Source organism: Taudactylus pleione, unplaced genomic scaffold, assembly GCF_031769625.1.
Source record: "Taudactylus pleione unplaced genomic scaffold, aTauple2 ptg000442l, whole genome shotgun sequence".
NCBI lineage: Eukaryota > Metazoa > Chordata > Amphibia > Anura > Myobatrachidae > Taudactylus > Taudactylus pleione.
In genome coordinates, this window is record NW_028284844.1 from 7810866 (window position 1) to 7830318 (window position 19453).

Genomic DNA, 19453 nt, shown 5'->3' on the forward strand with positions numbered 1-19453 from the left:
TGTGGGACAGTTATGTGGATGTGTAAATGATGTGGGACAGGTATGTGGTATAAATAATGGGGGACAGGTATGTGGGCATGTAAATGATGTGGGACAGTTATGTGGAGGTGTAAATGATGTGGGACAGTTATGTGGAGGTGTAAATGGTGTGGGACATGTATGTGGAGGTGTGAATGATGTGGGACAGTTATGTGGAGGTGTCAATTATGTGGGACATGTATGTGGAGGTGTAAATGATGTGGGACAGGTATGTGGAGGTGTAAATGATGTGGGACAGTTATGTGGAGGTGTAAATGATGTGGGACAGGTATGTGGTATAAATAATGGGGGACAGGTATGTGGAGGTGTAAATAATGTAACACAGGTATGTGGAGGTGTAAATGATGTGGGACAAATATGTGGAGGTGTAAATGATGTGGGACATGTATGTGTAGGTGTGAATTATGTGGGACAGTTATGTGGAGGTGTAAATGATATGGGACATGTATGTGGAGGTGTAAATGATATGGGATAGGTATGTGGAGGTTTAAATGATGTGGGACTGGTATGTGGAGGTGTAAATGATGTGGGACAGTTATGTGGAGGTGTAAATGATGTGGGACAGGTTATGTTGTATAAATAATGGGGGACTGGTATGTGGACGTGTAAATGATGTGGGTCAGTTATGTGGAGGTGTAAATTATGTGGGACAGTTATGTGGAGGTGTAAATGATGTGGGACAATTATGTGGAGGTGTAAATGATGTGGGACAGTTATGTGGAGGTGTAACTGATGTGGGACATGTATGTGGAGGTGTAAATGATGTGGGACAGTTATGTGGAGGTGAAAATGATGTGGGACAGGTATGTGGAGGTGTAAATGATGTGGGACATGAATGTAGAGGTGTAAATGATGTGGGACAGTATGTGGAGGTGTAAATTATGTGGGACATGTATGTGGAGGTGTAAATGATGTGGGACAGTTATGTGGAGGTGTAAATTATGTGGGACAGGTATGTGGTATAAATAATGGGGGACAGGTATGTGGGCATGTAAATGATGTGGGACAGTTATGTGGAGGTGTAAATGATGTGGGACAGTTATGTGGAGGTGTAAATGATGTGGGACATGTATGTGGAGGTGTGAATGATGTGGGACAGTTATGTGGAGGTGTAAATTATGTGGGGACATGTATGTGGAGGTGTAAATGATGTGGGACAGGTATGTGGAGGTGTAAATGATGTGGGACAATTATGTGGAGGTGTAAATGATGTGGGACAGGTTTGTGGTATAAATAATGGGGGACATATATGTGGAGGTGTAAATGATGTAGGACAGGTATGTGGAGGTGTAAATGATGTGGGACAGGTATGTGGAGGTGTAAATGATGTGGAACATGTATGTGGAGGTGTGAATTATGTGGGACAGTTATGTGGAGGTGTAAATGATGTGGGACATGTATGTGGAGGTGTAAATGATATGGGATAGGTATGTGGAGGTGTAAATGATGTGGGACAGGTATGTCGAGGTGTAAATGATGTGGGACAGTTATGTGGAGGTGTAAATGATGTGGGACAGGTATGTGGTATAAATAATCGGGGACAGGTATGTGGAGGTGTAAATGATGTGGGACAGGTATGTGGAGGTGTAAATGATGTGGAACATGTATGTGGAGGTGTGAATTATGTGGGACAGTTATGTGGAGGTGTAAATGATGTGGGACATGTATGTGGAGGTGTAAATGATATGGGATAGGTATGTGGAGGTGTAAATGATGTGGGACAGGTATGTCGAGGTGTAAATGATGTGGGACAGTTATGTGGAGGTGTAAATGATGTGGGACAGGTATGTGGTATAAATAATGGGGGGCAGGTATGTGGATGTGTAAATGATGTAACACAGGTATGTGGAGGTGTAAATGATGTGGGACAAATATGTGGAGGTGTAAATGATGTGGGATATGTATGTGGAGGTGTGAATGATGTGGGACATGTATGTGGAGGTGTAAATGATGTGTGACAGGTATGTGGAGGTGTAAATGATGTGGGACAGGTATGTGGAGGTGTAAATGATGTGGGACAGGTATGTGGACGTGTAAATGATGTGGGTCATGAATGTAGAGGTGTAAATTATGTGGGACAGTATGTGGAGGTGTATATGATGTGGGACAGTTATGTGGAGGTGTAAATTATGTGGGACATGTATGTGGAGGTGTAAATGATGTGGGACAGTTTGTGGAGGTGTAAATTATGTGGGACAGTTATGTGGAGGTGTAAATTATGTGTGACATGTATGTGGAGGTGTAAATGATGTGGGACAGTTATGTGGAGGTGTAAATGATGTGGGACAGGTATGTGGTATAAATAATGGGGGACAGGTATGTGGGCATGTAAATGATGTGGGACAGGTATGTGGTATAAATAATGGGGACAGGTATGTGGAGGTGTAAATAATGTAACACAGGTATGTGGAGGTGTAAATGATGTGGGACAAATATGTGGAGGTGTAAATGATGTGGGACATGTATGTGGAGGTGTGAATTATGTGGGACAGTTATGTGGAGGTGTAAATGATATGGGACATGTATGTGGAGGTGTAAATGATATGGGATAGGTATGTGGAGGTTTAAATGATGTGGGACTGGTATGTGGAGGTGTAAATGATGTGGGACAGTTATGTGGAGGTGTAAATGATGTGGGACAGGTTATGTTGTATAAATAATGGGGGACTGGTATGTGGAGGTGTAAATGATGTGGGTCAGTTATGTGGAGGTGTAAATTATGTGGGACAGTTATGTGGAGGTGTAAATGATGTGGGACAATTATGTGGAGGTGTAAATGATGTGGGACAGTTATGTGGAGGTGTAACTGATGTGGGACATGTATCTGGAGGTGTAAATGATGTGGGACAGTTATGTGGAGGTGAAAATGATGTGGGACAGGTATGTGGAGGTGTAAATGATGTGGGACATGAATGTAGAGGTGTAAATGATGTGGGACAGTATGTGGAGGTGTAAATTATGTGGGACATGTATGTGGAGGTGTAAATGATGTGGGACAGTTATGTGGAGGTGTAAATTATGTGGGACAGGTATGTGGTATAAATAATGGGGGACAGGTATGTGGGCATGTAAATGATGTGGGACAGTTATGTGGAGGTGTAAATGATGTGGGACAGTTATGTGGAGGTGTAAATGATGTGGGACATGTATGTGGAGGTGTGAATGATGTGGGACAGTTATGTGGAGGTGTAAATTATGTGGGGACATGTATGTGGAGGTGTAAATGATGTGGGACAGGTATGTGGAGGTGTAAATGATGTGGGACAATTATGTGGAGGTGTAAATGATGTGGGACAGGTTTGTGGTATAAATAATGGGGGACATATATGTGGAGGTGTAAATGATGTAGGACAGGTATGTGGAGGTGTAAATGATGTGGGACAGGTATGTGGAGGTGTAAATGATGTGGAACATGTATGTGGAGGTGTGAATTATGTGGGACAGTTATGTGGAGGTGTAAATGATGTGGGACATGTATGTGGAGGTGTAAATGATATGGGATAGGTATGTGGAGGTGTAAATGATGAGGGACAGGTATGTCGAGGTGTAAATGTTGTGGGACAGTTATGTGGAGGTGTAAATGATGTGGGACAGGTATGTGGTATAAATAATCGGGGACAGGTATGTGGAGGTGTAAATGATGTGGGACAGGTATGTGGAGGTGTAAATGATGTGGAACATGTATGTGGAGGTGTGAATTATGTGGGACAGTTATGTGGAGGTGTAAATGATGTGGGACATGTATGTGGAGGTGTAAATGATATGGGATAGGTATGTGGAGGTGTAAATGATGTGGGACAGGTATGTCGAGGTGTAAATGATGTGGGACAGTTATGTGGAGGTGTAAATGATGTGGGACAGGTATGTGGTATAAATAATGGGGGGAGGTATGTGGATGTGTAAATGATGTAACACAGGTATGTGGAGGTGTAAATGATGTGGGACAAATATGTGGAGGTGTAAATGATGTGGGATATGTATGTGGAGGTGTGAATGATGTGGGACATGTATGTGGAGGTGTAAATGATGTGTGACAGGTATGTGGAGGTGTAAATGATGTGGGACAGGTATGTGGAGGTGTAAATGATGTGGGACAGGTATGTGGACGTGTAAATGATGTGGGTCATGAATGTAGAGGTGTAAATTATGTGGGACAGTATGTGGAGGTGTATATGATGTGGGACAGTTATGTGGAGGTGTAAATTATGTGGGACATGTATGTGGAGGTGTAAATTATGTGGGACAGTTATGTGGAGGTGTAAATTATGTGGGAAATGTATGTGGAGGTGTAAATGATGTGGGACAGTTATGTGGAGGTGTAAATGATGTGGGACAGGTATGTGGTATAAATAATGGGGGACAGGTATGTGGGCATGTAAATGATGTGGGACATGTATGTGGAGGTGTAAATTATGTGGGACAGTTATGTGGAGGTGTAAATGGTGTGGGATATGTATGTGGAGGTGTGAATGATGTGGGACAGTTATGTGGAGCTGTAAATTATGTGGGACATGTATGTGGAGGTGTAAATTATGTGAGACATGTATGTATAGGTGTAAATGATGTGGGACAGTTATGTGGTATAAATAATGGGGGACAGGTATGTGGTATAAATAATGGCGGACAGGTATGTGGAGGTGTAAATGATGTGGGACATGTATGTGGAGGTGTGAATGATGTGGGACAATTATGTGGAGGTGTAAATGATGTGGGACAGTTATGTGGAGGTGTAGATGATGTGGGACATGTATGTGGAGGTGTAAATGATGTGGGACAGTTATGTGGAGGTGTAAATTATGTGGGATATGTATGTGCAGGTGTAAATGATGTGGGACAGTTATGTGGTATAAATAATGGGGCCAGGTATGTGGAGGTGTAAATGATGTGGGACAGTTATGTGGAGGTGTAAATGATGTGGGACATGTATGTGGAGGTGTAAATGATGTGGGACAGTTATGTGGAGGTGTAAATTATGTGGGACATGTATGTGCAGGTGTAAATGATGTGGGACAGGTATGTGGAGGTGTAAATGATGTGGGACATGTATGTGGAGGTGTAAATGATGTGGGACAATTATGTGGAGGTGTAAATGATGTGGAACAGTTATGTGGAGGTGTAAATGATGTGTGACAGTTATGTGGAGGTGTAAATGATGTGGGACATGTATGTGGAGGTGTAAATGATGTGGGATATGTATGGTGAGGTGTAAATTATGTGGGATAGGTATGATAAGGTGTAAATTATGTGGGACAGGTATGGTGAGGTGTAAATTATGTGGAATATGTATGATAAAGTGTAAATGATGTTGGACAGGTATGGTGAGGTGTAAATTATGTGGAATATGTATGATAAGGTGTAAATGATGTGGGACAGGTATGTGGAGGTGTAAATGATGTGGGACAGTTATGTGGAGGTGTTATTTTATGTGGGACATGTATGTGGAGGTGTAAATGATGTGGGACAGTTATGTGGAGGTGTAAATGATGTGGAACAGGTATGTGGAGGTGTAAATGATGTGGGACATGAATGTGGAGGTGTAAATGATGTGGAATATGTATGATAAGGTGTAAATGATGTGGGACAGGTATGGTGAGGTGTAAGTGATGTGGAATATGTATGATAAGGTGTAAATGATGTGGGATAGGTATGGTGAGGTGTAAATGATGTGGGACAGGTATGTGGAGGTGTAAATGATGTGGAATATGTATGATATGGTGTCAGTTATGTGGGACAGGTATGGTGAGGTGTAAATTATATTTAATATGTATGATAAGGTGTAAATGATGTGGGGCAGGTATGGTGAAGTGTAAATGATGTGGGATATGTACGATGAGCTGTAAATGATGTGGGATAGATATGGTGAGCTGTAACTGATGTGGGTCAGGTATGGTGAAGTGTAAATGATGTGGGAGAGGTATGGTGAGCTGTAAATGATGTGGGGCAGGTATGGTGAAGTGTAAATGATGTGGGACAGGTATGGTGAGCTGTAAATGATGTGGGGCAGGTATGGTGAAGTGTAAATGATGTGGGACAGGTATGGTGAGGTGTAAATGATGTGGGACAGGCATAGTATTGATGTTAAATGGGTGTTATGAGGCCTAATTCAGAGATGTACAGTATGCTAATGACATTGCAGCTGTATGTAGCTGGTATGGGAAAATATGCATCCGGCTGGAGATGTATGGAGACGCTGATCTGCGGCTGTACAAATCCAGACATCTGCATAAAAAGCTGAAGCCTCCGTCGCAGATCATACCATTGTTGGAGTCCCAACTCCCTTGTAAGTCTATGGTCCCGCAGATTGCCCATGGGAAGTGAGACACCAGAGCCATGTTTCCCGCTTGGGATCTCAGACGCAGGCAGCGAGCGACACGCCCCCAAAATGGTTGCGATTGCATTTTTGCAGCTACTCTCTATTACCTCCCTCAAACGCTGCCTGTCAATCAATCACACTGTGAATAAAAAGTCGCAGTGCGTAACTACTTTGACAATGCGTAGTTTACGATAATCGCTCACAGTTTGGGAACCACTGTTCTAAACACTTATTTGCCGAAATACTCCTGCAGTATAAATAATGTCTTTATAATTTTTAAAAGTTGCAAAAATCAACCATTTGACACCATTTAGCTGCCTCCAGTACTTTGATTATTGACACTAACAGCCTCCTACGCTGTCCTGCTATATTATTTGCCACTTTTTGGGGGGTTCATGATGATTTCCCCATTTCATGTACTTCACACTGGTTGCACACTGCAAAATGAATGTGCCACATCCGCGTCTTGTCGGTTCAAATTGAATTGCAAGGGAATCAGGAGACCGCTACATGAAAATTTCCTGCAGAATACGTGTATCGTTAACCTACGAGCACAGGGCACGGAACCAGTGGCGTCCCTACCTGTCTTTGCACCCGGTGTTGGGAAGTTGTACTGCGCGCTGCAGAGCCGTGCCCCGGCAAATACAGGGGAGTGGCCTCACGGGTAGGGGAGTGGTCTTGCGGGTGGGGTGTGGCCTAGCGGCCCAAATACCAGGTTTTTTTTTTCACATCGGGGGTGCTGGAGGTACGGGCTGCCCCCTGAGGACCAGCCTGTGTGAAGTGCCGGCTTCCTCACTGTGCTAGGAGCCGAGTCCTGCACGTAATGCAGCAACCGGCTCCTGTCACTGTGGGGGAGCCAGCACTTTGGTGTCACCCCTCGGCTGGTGACACCCCGGTCCGGCCCGCACCCCCCTTGTGACACCAGTGCACGGAACCTGCGGTTAATTGTGCAGTCCCTAAGGGGTATATTTACTAAAGTGCGGGTGTTAGACGTGGAGATGTTGCCTGTAGCAACCGATCAGATTCTAGCTCTTATCTTCTAGAAGGTGCCAGATAAATGATAAGTAGAATCTGATTGGTTGCTATGGGAAACACCTTCACTTCTATAAACCTGCACTTTAGTAAATATACCCCTAAGTGTATGTAATATCCATGATAGTTTGCCTACTATATTGGAGTGTATGGCCGATATATCAGACATACAGTTATGCAGAGGTGCAATATTCACTTGGTATAACCACTTATGTCCACGTATTTGCTAAACATTGAAATAACAAGATAATAATCCCCGCATATAAATAATATCCTTTTCCCTAAATTTACTGCTGGACTCGATTATTTTCGTTGGGTAACAATAGGTGGTTGTTTTGTCCATGTCTTTATATTACTTTTTATTTTTATTTAAAACCTTTCCAATATATTTTGTGCTCCATCTGTAGAATTTCCCTATCAGCAGTTCAGTCCTTCCTGTCTAAAGCCGCATACACACACAACGATTTAGTAAATGTAATGAACGTTTTTTTTTTTAACTACAAACGATTTTTGCATATTCCCTTACTGAAAATCGTTGAGTTGGTCAGTCTGACCGAACTACAAACGTGAACGCGCATGAACGATAATTGTTCATCGTTTTAACTCAGAAAGTGAATGATTTTTTCAACGATTGAACGATAAACGATATCGTTAATTGTTCCAAAAATGGGGTGTGTATGCACCTTAAATGTTTAATAAGACTCAGTACAGGCACATTTGCAGGCAAAATATGCGCTGTTTGTCGTCAGGTCACGCTGCTGCGTCGCCTGGCGCGTCCTTTCCCATTAAATAGAACAGTAATGATCATCAGCATTAAACTCACTGCTGGCGACAAGGCAGGGTCCCGCCACACTTGTATAAGTACACGGCCTTTAATAAAATACAATGTTGAAATATTTCTCCTGCGCCCAGTGCTGCTACATGATAAATGCGTTTGTTTCCCTATGACAAATGCTTCTCAACAGGTTTCGACAGCAAACAGGCGGCAGTTGGAAAATTATTAGTTTCAAACCACTGACTCCAAAAAGAATTTGATGGAGTCTGTTTAACTTCTGGCAGGAAAATCTGTAATATAGAATGAAATATGGATTTTCATAACAGTCTGTGTTCTTTTTATCTATCCTCTAACAAACGATTCTTTTATCTCTACCTATGCATGTCCTCCAAAAGCTGCTTCCTTCTCAATGTCATTGTAATGCGTGTGGTAAACAGGTTGTTTTTTTTTAATTAGTTGGTTATTTTTTTTGTTGTACTTTACTTTGCTTTTATTTAAACTTGATGTTTACATTTGAGTCTTGAGTGTGACTCCGCGTCTTCTAATTGTCTCCAATGTCGTGTCTTCCCAGCGCCAACTCCAGCCCCGAGGCAGAGCTCCCCATCAAAGTCTTCGGCGTCTCACACAAGCGATCCCATCGCGGACGACATCTTTGAAGAAGGTTTTGAAAGCCCCAGCAAAAGTGTAGAACAAGATGCTGTAAGTCGCTCTGAAATATTCAAATACAAATCACTAAATCAGCCCCCAGACGATGCAAAGTTTACGGGCGCCAGTTATTTTTCCCTCGGAAAAGGATAGTTGCAAATAGAGTTCTCCGTCTGCTGTTTGGTTATGAGCCGGTTTGAAGTCGGGAATACATTAGTAGTTGTTACAGTGTTTTGTGCTAAAAGGTTATGGCATTTAAAGAGCTACTAAAGTCTAAATGAATGGACGCTTTAAGGAAAAAACAGCGGCTGATAGCATTCACAAATATGTATGATAGAGATTCAGAAGCTTCTCAGAACTAAATATATTGGATCTGGGGGTTTGGTCTGTTTTTGTCAGACTGCCAATAAGTAAATCTATGAAGGACACAGTATGGAACATTGGGCGTGATTCAGAGCCGACGCTATTTGCGCTCGCTCGTTCAGAAAAAGGGGCCGGCTATTTAAATTGAGCGCTCGCTCTTTGCGGTCTGTTGACGCCTCTATGGCTGAGCGAGCGCATGAAACATGCGCTCGCTATTTTGTAAAGACGCCCCTTTGCCGTTCGCATCCTACGTCATCTCCGCTATTTTTTGAACGTTTGAATGATATTGACGTTGTTAACGGCAAATCGTTTAAAAAATCGTTACCCGTGTATGCACCTTAACTTTTGCACAAAGGCAAAACTATGCTGCACTGCAGGTGGGGCAGATGAAACATGTTTAATTTTGGGAGGGGTGTGACCACCAAACCCAAATCTAAATTGCAGTGTAAAAATAAATCTGCCCAGCATTTGTAGGCTACATGCAACAGCTATTTACCCTGCATGCAAATATAATAAATGTATTTGCCCCCCTTGCAACGCAACACAGGGCCTGATTCAGCAAGGAACGCAACTGCGAATGTAATAGCGATTATGCACGCAGTCTCACTGTGATAGTATGCTAATCCACTGCGATTGCAATGTAATCTCAGCACAACATAAGGACACCCACTTTACCTTACACACATTCGTAATGTTTAGCAGGACTGCAAAAACATCGGTACAATCGAGTACCATCGCAGCCTCAAGCACAGTTGCACAAGCCCTGACCTTACTCAGGAATTGATCACTTCATTGTACGCTATGAGGCCTCAGCGTAGGGCATTGCAGTGGATAGTTTATGCACGCCTCTGCAACGGCGTTCAAACGCACTGGCACGCCTGTGTTTAGCCGACCACCCCCTATTACCATCCAGAAACGGCCGTTCCTGTCAATCACTTGATGGGTCTGCGTAGCTGATCTCAATGGCTAGTTCGCCCATGCGCATTGCGATGCATTTGCATGCTCAGTACACAACTATCGGCCGATTGCGTGCGTATTAGCAACTGCGTTCTTTGCTGAATCAGGCCCACAGTTTGTTCCAATTACAAAGTTACTTGTTTTATTTTTTGCTATGCTCCCAATCAACCCCTTAGGTCTTACCTCTCTAATGGGGCTATTTCTTAATAATAAGTGTAAGGTTGTTTTTCTATTGCCGCTCTCGGATCGATAATTAGCTGTCTTGGCGGTACTGGCCAGCAGTGGAAAGAGTTAACTCCAAGAATATGCGCCTGCGTGAGTTTGGTAGCCGGTGTACATGTGCGCATTGGAACTGAGGCCCTGATCCAGAGCCGCTCGCAAAAAGCGAGCGCTCGCTCTGAATCAGGGCGGCCGCTTCTTTTTTATAAACCGACCTCCTGGCCGCTCGCTAAGCTGTGGGTGACCACCCACAGCTTTTGCGAGCGGCCAGGTGATGGTCGCGATGGTCATGACCATCGCGACCATCGGGCTTGCGACGAGACCCTTGTGGTAGGGTCTCATCTGCCGCAAGCCCCAGTGAGCTTCATGCTCTAATCACGAGTGATGTCAGTAGGGCCGCCCTCAAACGGCAGGCGTTCCTTAGGGAACTTCCTCCGTTTGGCCAGCCACCCCCCGACTCGCCTACAAAACGGGGCGAGCTGTCGATCAACATTGACAGCCACCCCTTTTGTAGTGAGCCACAGAGCGAGTGAATTTCTCACTCGCTCTCCGGGGCTCGCGCACATGCATTGCGCATGCCGCCCGTGCACAGTGCCCCACCATCAACCCGCTTGCGAGTGGGTCTGAAAGAGGCCCTGAGGTCCTAGACGTGCAGCCACTTCCACTTGCGGGGATTAAAAAAAAGTTAACAAAATAATAATAAAAAAAATATATTTTAATGTTATTCTCATGTGAAAGAAATACTTTATTGAATAATATAACTGTTTTTTTTGATGACTATCTTCTGCTATCGCCAACCAGAGATGGCGATAACAGGAGGAGGATTGCGGGAGAAATTGTAACGGCGCAGTCCTTCCTAAGGAGGCTTCCCTATGCTGTGGAAAACTTTACAAAGAAACGTGTGAATATTGAGCGATGTCTTCATTTTAGATCACTCTGAGCTTAATGAGCCCTAAAAAGGAAAGTGTCTGGAACACATTAGTAATAATATAGATTATTAACGTTTCTAACGCTTTGTCCTAAAAGGTTTTCATAATGTGGTATAATCTAAGTGTAATTGTGACACACTTCATCGAGTTAGATCATGAAATCTAGGTCCCAAACGGATCTCAGGGGTATGCCGTCTCTCTCACTCTCTCTCTCTTTCTCTTTCTCTCTCTCTCTCTCTCTCTCTCTCTCTCTCTCTATCTCACTCTCTCCCTCTCTCTCCCTCTCTTTCTCTCTCTCTCTCTCACTCTCTTTCTCTCTCACTCTCTCTTTCCCTCTCACTCTCTCTCTCACTCTCTTTTTCTCTCTCTCTTTCTCACTCTCTCTTTCTCTCTCTCACTCTTTCTCTCTCACTCTTTCTCTCTCTCTCACTCTCTTTTTCTCTCTCTCTTTCTCACTCGCTCTTACTCTCTTCCTCTCTCTCTCACTCGCTCTCTCTTTCTCACTCTATTTTCTCTCTCACTCTCTTTCTCTCGCTCTTTCACTCTCTCTCTCTCGCTCTCTCTCTCTCTCTCTCTATCTCACTCTCTCCCTCTCTCTCCCTCTCTTTCTCTCTCTCACTCTCTTTCTCTCTCACTCTCTCTTTCCCTCTCACTCTCTCTCTCACTCTCTTTTTCTCTCTCTCTTTCTCACTCTCTCTTTCTCTCTCTCACTCTTTCTCTCTCACTCTCTTTCTCTCTCTCTCACTCTCTTTTTCTCTCTCTCTTTCTCACTCGCTCTTACTCTCTTCCTCTCTCTCTCACTCGCTCTCTCTTTCTCACTCTATTTTCTCTCTCACTCTCTTTCTCTCGCTCTTTCACTCTCTCTCTCTCGCTCTCTCTCACTCGCTCTCTCTCTCACTCGCTCTCTCTCACTCTCTCTCTTTCTATTTGACTGCTATTAATGCTTCTGTTTAATTTTCTACTAAACTGAACTCTGTGGCCTTTGTCTGGGTAAACCAAAGTTCTTGTGTTCTTGTGTTCTAGCCTGATGCATCTCAGGCGTCAGCCTGCACTGACCTAGGTGAGCCCAGTGGCGATTCTATAAGCCCGCAGGTCGGTAGCTAGATAGCGCCGATTGGGGTAGGTACCTGTCTTTCCTGTGCTATTGTTGCTGTTGTGTTTGTTATAGTGTTGCACGCTTCCTTTGCCTATTCCATGGCTCCCCAGGCAGAGTGTCTATGTCTTTCATCCACTGTACCGCATGACCGTGTGTCCCATTTTTATATCCCCCGTCCGCCGTCACGCCATCTACGTGATCTAATGGAAAAACCTGGGCATTACATCCAGTATACAGTAGAGTTTCAGATACAGTATTTTCTTAAGTTGCGTAAACTTACTGTAGAAGGATTTTCTACTTCCAGACAAATTTAATTTATTGTCTTACGCATGGCTCATTGCAATTATTACTAAAGGCATTGCTGCTATTGTCTAACTTTTGAATTGTCTTTTAATATTTACTATCATATAGGAAGTTGATTATATAGTCTTTGATACAATTGTATCTAACAGAGTAGAGCTGAGCTGTGTCATATCCAAGGGCAACAGAGGTATACACTGTATGTTTTCATATACACTCACGGGCAGATTGAGCACTGCATAGTGTATCTTACATGATTTCGTACGGCACATGCTCAGAAAACAAAGACACACAGACTGTATGAAAACTGCAGACCCCACGCATTTTACACCTGCTATATAGGCCTTGGGGAAAAGAATAGAAATAAGTGAGAAATTAAATGTATTTAATAAAATCTTGACTTAGCAGAACGTGGATAACACCTTTTACTGAGCTTTATTGTACTGTTTAAATAATAAATGAATGAAAAGCAAGCATTCGCATTGATAGATGTCAATGGTTCTCATTAACTTAAACAAGCTAGGAATTGCAATTTGGGAAAAAAATTTAATTGTAAAATATTATTGTGGTGCAAAAAAAAAAAAGTAAAAAAACTTTGTGCATATTATTTTTCTAAATGCTGCATATACTTTAATATGGGACTGTACACATGTTTATAGACGCACATTTCTGAACCAGCCGCACTTACAATCTAAGGCCCTGATTCAGAGCCGGACGCTCTGACAGAGCGCACTCTCTGAATCAGGGCCGTCCCTCCTCCTTTTTGGAGCTGCCTCCTGGCCGCTCGCATAGCTGTGGGTGACCACCCACAGCTATAGCGAGCAGCCAAAATGAAGGTCGCGATGGTCAAGATCATCGCGACCATCGGGCTTGCGACGAGACCCTTGCAGTAGGGTCTCGCTGCCGCAAGCCCTGGGGAGTTTTTGGCTCTATCAGAGCCAAAAGCACTCCCACTGACATCACTAGTGATGTCAGTGGGGTCGGCCCCAGACGGTAGGCGTTCCCATGGGAACGCCTCCATCTGGGCAGCCACGCCCCCGGCACGCCCACCAAAGGGGGCGTGCTGTCAATCACCATCGACAGCAGGCCCCCTTTGGTGCGAGACCCATAACGACGGCTTGGCCGTCGTTATTTGGGTCTCGCGCATGCGCACGACGGAGCCGCTCAGCGCTCGCGAGCGGGTCTGAGTTAGGCCCTAAGTTTGGTGCTCAGTACATGGGATGACTCAATGAACTGTGCAAGGCAGCTGGGTCTCCAGTAAGGATCTCGGTGTCGTTCTTATACAGGGCATTTAACCCGAGTCACTCCCGCCATATAAACATGCTTCAGTTTGTTCTGTGTGGTTTGAATATTATCAAAGTGTGAGTAATATTATATTTAATACATAATTCAGCAGCTTTTCTTCATAAACAACAGCCTGTGAAATTGCTCTTGAAATATGCATGACAGTGTCAGTCATTCAAATCAAGAGCTGTAAAATCTGCAATGTACCAGTGCGCCAAGTGCCTCTCACAGCGCAAGATCACATCTTATGGTAACGTAAAGCATGCCGCACCCAGGTTCTTGGGTGAAGAGATTGCTCAGGGAGGAAGCAGTAAAAATGCCACATCACCCCCCTCATTAACATAAACTTTTATTTTGTTTTTCTCTTAATATACTACTCGGTTTATGCTAATTTATTACTTAAATAAATAATGACAATGAGTGGCTGCTGGTGTTCTACGAGGGTTGTTCAAAAAGTAATGCCTAAATGCTCATAACTCTGAAATAATACACAACATTTATTTGAAACTTTGTCAGTTTGTAGTTTAATATGTCTGCTAGCTATATATGTAGTTTTGTTTAGGTAGTCCAAGAAATACCATGGAGTCCAAGATGAAACAAAGAGCCGTCATTGAATTTCTGGAATAAGAAGGCTGCAGTGCTACAGAGATCCACAGAAGACTGAAAAAAGTGTATGGTGAGCGTACGATGGACTATAGCAATGTCAGAAGGTAGATGAATCGTTTTCAATTGGGAGAATCGTCCGTGTGCGACGAATCTCATGGTGGCAGACCATCAACTGCAGTGGCAGCAGAGAACCGACACAAAGTCGATGCCATGATTCAAAAAGACCGCCGTGTGACCATCAGAGATATCAGTGATGAACTGGAATGTAGCCATGGCACTGTAGAAACACTAATCAATGATTTGGGATATTGTAAAATGTGTGCTAAATGGGTTCCAAAGCAATTAACCGGGGATCATAAGGCCCAGAGGGTGGAAGTGTGCAATGACCTTTTGACCAACTTTGAAGTCAACCCTGAGATGTTTTTGGTAAATGTCATACAGGAGATGAGACCTGGGTATTCCTTTATGACCCAGAAACAAAGGCCCAATCAAAGCAATGGAAACACCCAAGTTCACCTAGGCCAAAAAAGTTTAAATCACAGCGATCCATAAACAAAGTCATGGCCACATTCTTCTGGGATTGCCGAGGTGTTATTCTCATCGATTACTTGGAACCAAACCAATCAATCAACAGTGATCAATACATTATTACACTAAAGAAGCTGAAAGAAGCCATCTGCAAAAAAGGTCAACAATTCGACTGTCAGATATCATCTTACACCACGACAATGCCAGACCTCACACTTCGATGGCAACATCTGCGGCCATTGCCAAAATGGGGTGGGCAATAATGCAACAACCACCATACAGTCCTGATTTGGCCCCTTCTCACTTTCATCTGTTTGGCCCTCTCAAATACTATCTCCGGGCATAAAGGTTGTTAAGAACGCCATCCGTTCCTGGGTCAAACACCAACTACTGGAATTTTTTCAAAGTGGAATCACTGCTTAGGTTGAGAGGTGGAGAAAATGTCTGAGGGCAGATAGTGAATTTTTTGAGCAGAGTCATTCTGTTACGAAGACTTCAAAGTGTTTTACTGCAAATTTTCAAATTTGTATCTATAATAAAATTTGAGTTGTGAGCATTTAGGCATTACTTTTTGAACAACCCTCGTATTTATGATGTGCATGACCATGTGTGTGTGTGTGACATATTTTATACACTAGCGCAGGCCTGGTCAACCTGTGGCACTCCAGCTATTGTGAAACTACAAGTCCCAGCATGCTTTACAAGATGATTGGCAGGAGAGTATGTTTGGACTTGTAGTTTCACAACAGCTAGAGAGCCACAGGTGGGCCAGGCCTGCACTTTTGTATTGGTGGAAGTGAGCCTACAAAATGCACTTTTCACAGTAGCAGAAATGAAAGGTGCAATATGCACCCCGGTAGCTGTACAGGGACAAGCCCTCATAGTTGGCAGAGAATTCCAGTCGTTTTACGGGGAGGAAAAGGTTGTGTGCCCTCCTGCAACGTAAAGAGTAAACCCGCCCTCTCAGCATTAATGTATAGCTAGGTGCACTAGTCTGCCCACATATTGCAAGCAATGCCCAAACTCACACAACTCCTACATTCAGCCAGCACTCCAAATACACAAGCATTCATGAATTTGCTACCACCAGATGTCTCCACTTGTGTAGCTATTACACCTTACAATGGTGTATTTCAGTCATTCAAAAATAAGATAAATAGAATGTGGAAGTAATAAATAAGAATTCCAAAGAAAATTTTAATTTTGTTGGGTCCAGCAGACTTCTGAAAAGAAATTAATTATTAATAATAAAAAAAAAAAAATATATATATATATATATATCATAATTTACTAGCTTGTGACTAGTGGTTTTTAATTTTTGAATGTTCAAATTAATTAATTTATTTCTTTTTTTCCTCTGCTCTATTTATTAAGTTCATCACACTATATTACATTACTTTAACTACAGGTACATATTAACTTCCTAAATGTATTCTGTCCTGATAGTTAGTATTCTCTTCATTCTATGAAACAGCAGGAGGCTGGATAGGTGCACTGATCATTCTGACACTGAATTCCAGAGCATAAATAATATTCTTTGTAGGTTGGGAATACTTAAATTCTTAACCCCAATTTATTCCCCCATATTATACCATGATGTAAGCATAATGAAACAATAAAATTAATTTATTATGAAATTCTGCATAACACTTCAATACATACATCCGAGAGAATGGCGTCTATTGTATATGATACTGGGAATACTCAATGAGATTTATAAGCAGAAGAAAATACACAAAAGCCTTGTACAATATCTGCTCCTAGCAAAGCAGTTTTTTTACTGTTCATAATCAGGGACCTAGGACATGTGAGAGACTTTTATAGAAATGTGGCAGCGTGTGGCGAGTACCTTGTATATTACAATAAGCAAGCAACCTGTGAGGCAGTACGGTTTGCTACGGCTTTTGTAAGACGTTCTGTTTGTACGTATTTAGTACCTATTGTGTGACTCTTTATTAACTACAGTATGAGTGTCAGGTTATAGCGATAGCTTGCTGAGACGCCTAATTATCCTTTGTTGTCTGCTGCCTACAGATGAGATCAGAAGATCCGATCTATGCTCAGCTCAAAAGACCTAAGAAATAGCGCTAACGAGCTCGCAGTGCTTCAAGACTTGACCGAAAGACCGTCTGGTTCCACTGAACGGCAGCATTCTCTCTACTGTCCACCACGATGGGCTTCTTCCCTGGTGAACCGATGGAAAGCGAATAACGGCGGAGTCAGCACAAAGAGAGGGGGGATAAAAACACACACAAGCTCTCTAACATAATTAACCTTGAAAGCTTTGCAAAGAAAGTTCATTTTAGACTTGTACACGATCGCTATTTTTGATCATTGTTTTTTTGTTTTTCTCTCCTTTTTTTGAAGGACGATACGTTTAATATTTTACTACTGTTTTCACTTTTTTCTTTTTACATTTTTCTCTTTTTTATAAATGAACAGGAAACTCCAGTTTACACTGTTTTCTCTGTGTCTGTGTTTGCGTAGGGACTTACAAGGCGTCATCACGGAAAGACATGTATCTCTTTATTTCCCAAGTCCTGGCGTTCGCCTTTTTCTTTGAAGGGATGGGGTGGGATGACACGATCAGGAGCCTGGGTACTATAGAAAATTCATTGATATGTTTTTTTTTTTTTTTTTTTTATAACATTGCTTCTGTGGCTTTCGCCAATAAGAAGGGAAGAACTATAGATGTTCTGGGTCTAGTGGGTTATTGACCAGATTCTAAACACTGTATCGGATAACGGACAATACAATGACCAGATTGTTAATAACAAGGAAACTTTGTTCACTAAAGATTTGGGAGGTATTTTTCCCTCCGTACTTAACCTTGCTGCTGTACGGCTATGCAGACAAGTATCATCTTCTACGCGTGCCATTTTTTGAAAGACATGTAAATTGCCCAATAACTCTGGAATAATTCCAAATATGAATTTGGATATAAAAAAAAAAAATCAGACTTTGTCCTGGGACATAGAGGCATGAATTTGTTATATATATAAATATATATAAAAAAAGAAAAAAAAATCTGTGATTAAATTACTCATCTCTGTCTCTTTTGTACATATGGGAAAAAAATATTTTTATGTTATAATCGTGACATTTCACATTCTTCAAATGGGAAAGGCTTTAAATAGAAAACGGATTTGTAAATATATTTACCACGATTTCTTTTTATTTTTTGCTTTTTATTTATTTGAAATCTTGTCATTACACTGTAGTAGAGACAGATAATTTCTGTGTTTTGATCTCGGTATATACTTGTGTATATATATATATATATATATATATATACATATACATATATATATATATATATATATATATATATTTATATATATATATGGGGGAGTCAAAAAATATCCACACTCCAGTTATATTAAAACTTCCGTTGGCCGCACTGTCTTATCAACGCTTTCCGTACTAGGTCGCTGTCTCCCCAGTCACTGCTGTGCAGGTTTGAACCTGTTACTTCAGTTCATTTGTGACTGCAGTGCAAGGAAAAATGGCTGCCCCACTTGTGATTTGCATGAAAGAAGAGCAGCGTGCAGTGATTCGTTTTTTTGTGGTTTGAGAGTGTGTCTGGTGCCGATATTTATGGAACTTTGTGCACAGTATGAAGAAAGGGTTTTCACGCAAAGAAGTGTGTATGAATGGATAGAGAAGTTCAGAGAAGGTCGCACAGGTGTTAGCCATGAAGTCCGCACACCGCTGTTCATACTGTCAACCCTCTCCAAAAACTTCATTTTGAGGTGTTAACGCATCCTCCCTATAGTTCTGATCATGCCCCATCGAACTATCACCTGTTTGGTTTCCCCTGAAAGAAGCCCTAAGAGGACGAAGATTCACGTCTGATGCAGAGGTGAAGACAGCGGTGCATTCATGGATCGCAGCTTAGCCTAAAACATTTTTTAATGAGGGAATATGAAAGCTTGTTGACAGATGGACAAGGTGTATTGAAAAGCAGGGAGATTATGTAGAAAAATAATGTATTTGTATTTTCTGACAGTTGATTCAAATAAACTCTACTGCCAGAGTGCGGATAATTTTTGACTCACCCTTGTGTGTGTGTATATATATATATATATATATATACATATATATATATATATATATATATATACACTGTACATATACACACTATATATATATATATATATATACATACATACATACTATATATACTGTATATATATATGTGTGTGTGTATATATATATATATATATATATATATATTCAGGCTGTCTGTTGCTAATAAACCGAACAGGGATTTCAGTTTTATTTTATTTAATTTATTTCTTTATATTAAGCAAATCATGATGACGTGTTGGTTCTCTCAGAACATTTTCTTTCACAAAATAGTGAGA

The 19453-nt window shown here is 42.0% G+C and overlaps 1 protein-coding gene across 3 annotated transcripts in view; it reads left to right on the top strand.

The window, feature by feature from the left end:
• The window catches only part of DAB1 (DAB adaptor protein 1), an 862015-nt gene extending 844478 nt beyond the window's left edge, over window positions 1-17537 (top strand). For all 3 annotated transcript variants that reach the window (XM_088447883.1, XM_088447885.1, XM_088447884.1), the window contains 3 exons: window positions 8731-8858; window positions 12296-12391; window positions 17121-17537. In XM_088447883.1, coding sequence (XP_088304009.1) covers window positions 8731-8858; window positions 12296-12376 — 209 coding nt within the window. In that variant the 3' untranslated portion in view covers window positions 12377-12391; window positions 17121-17537. The remainder of the gene's footprint in view (window positions 1-8730; window positions 8859-12295; window positions 12392-17120) is intronic.
• The last annotated feature ends 1916 nt before the right edge of the window (window positions 17538-19453 follow it).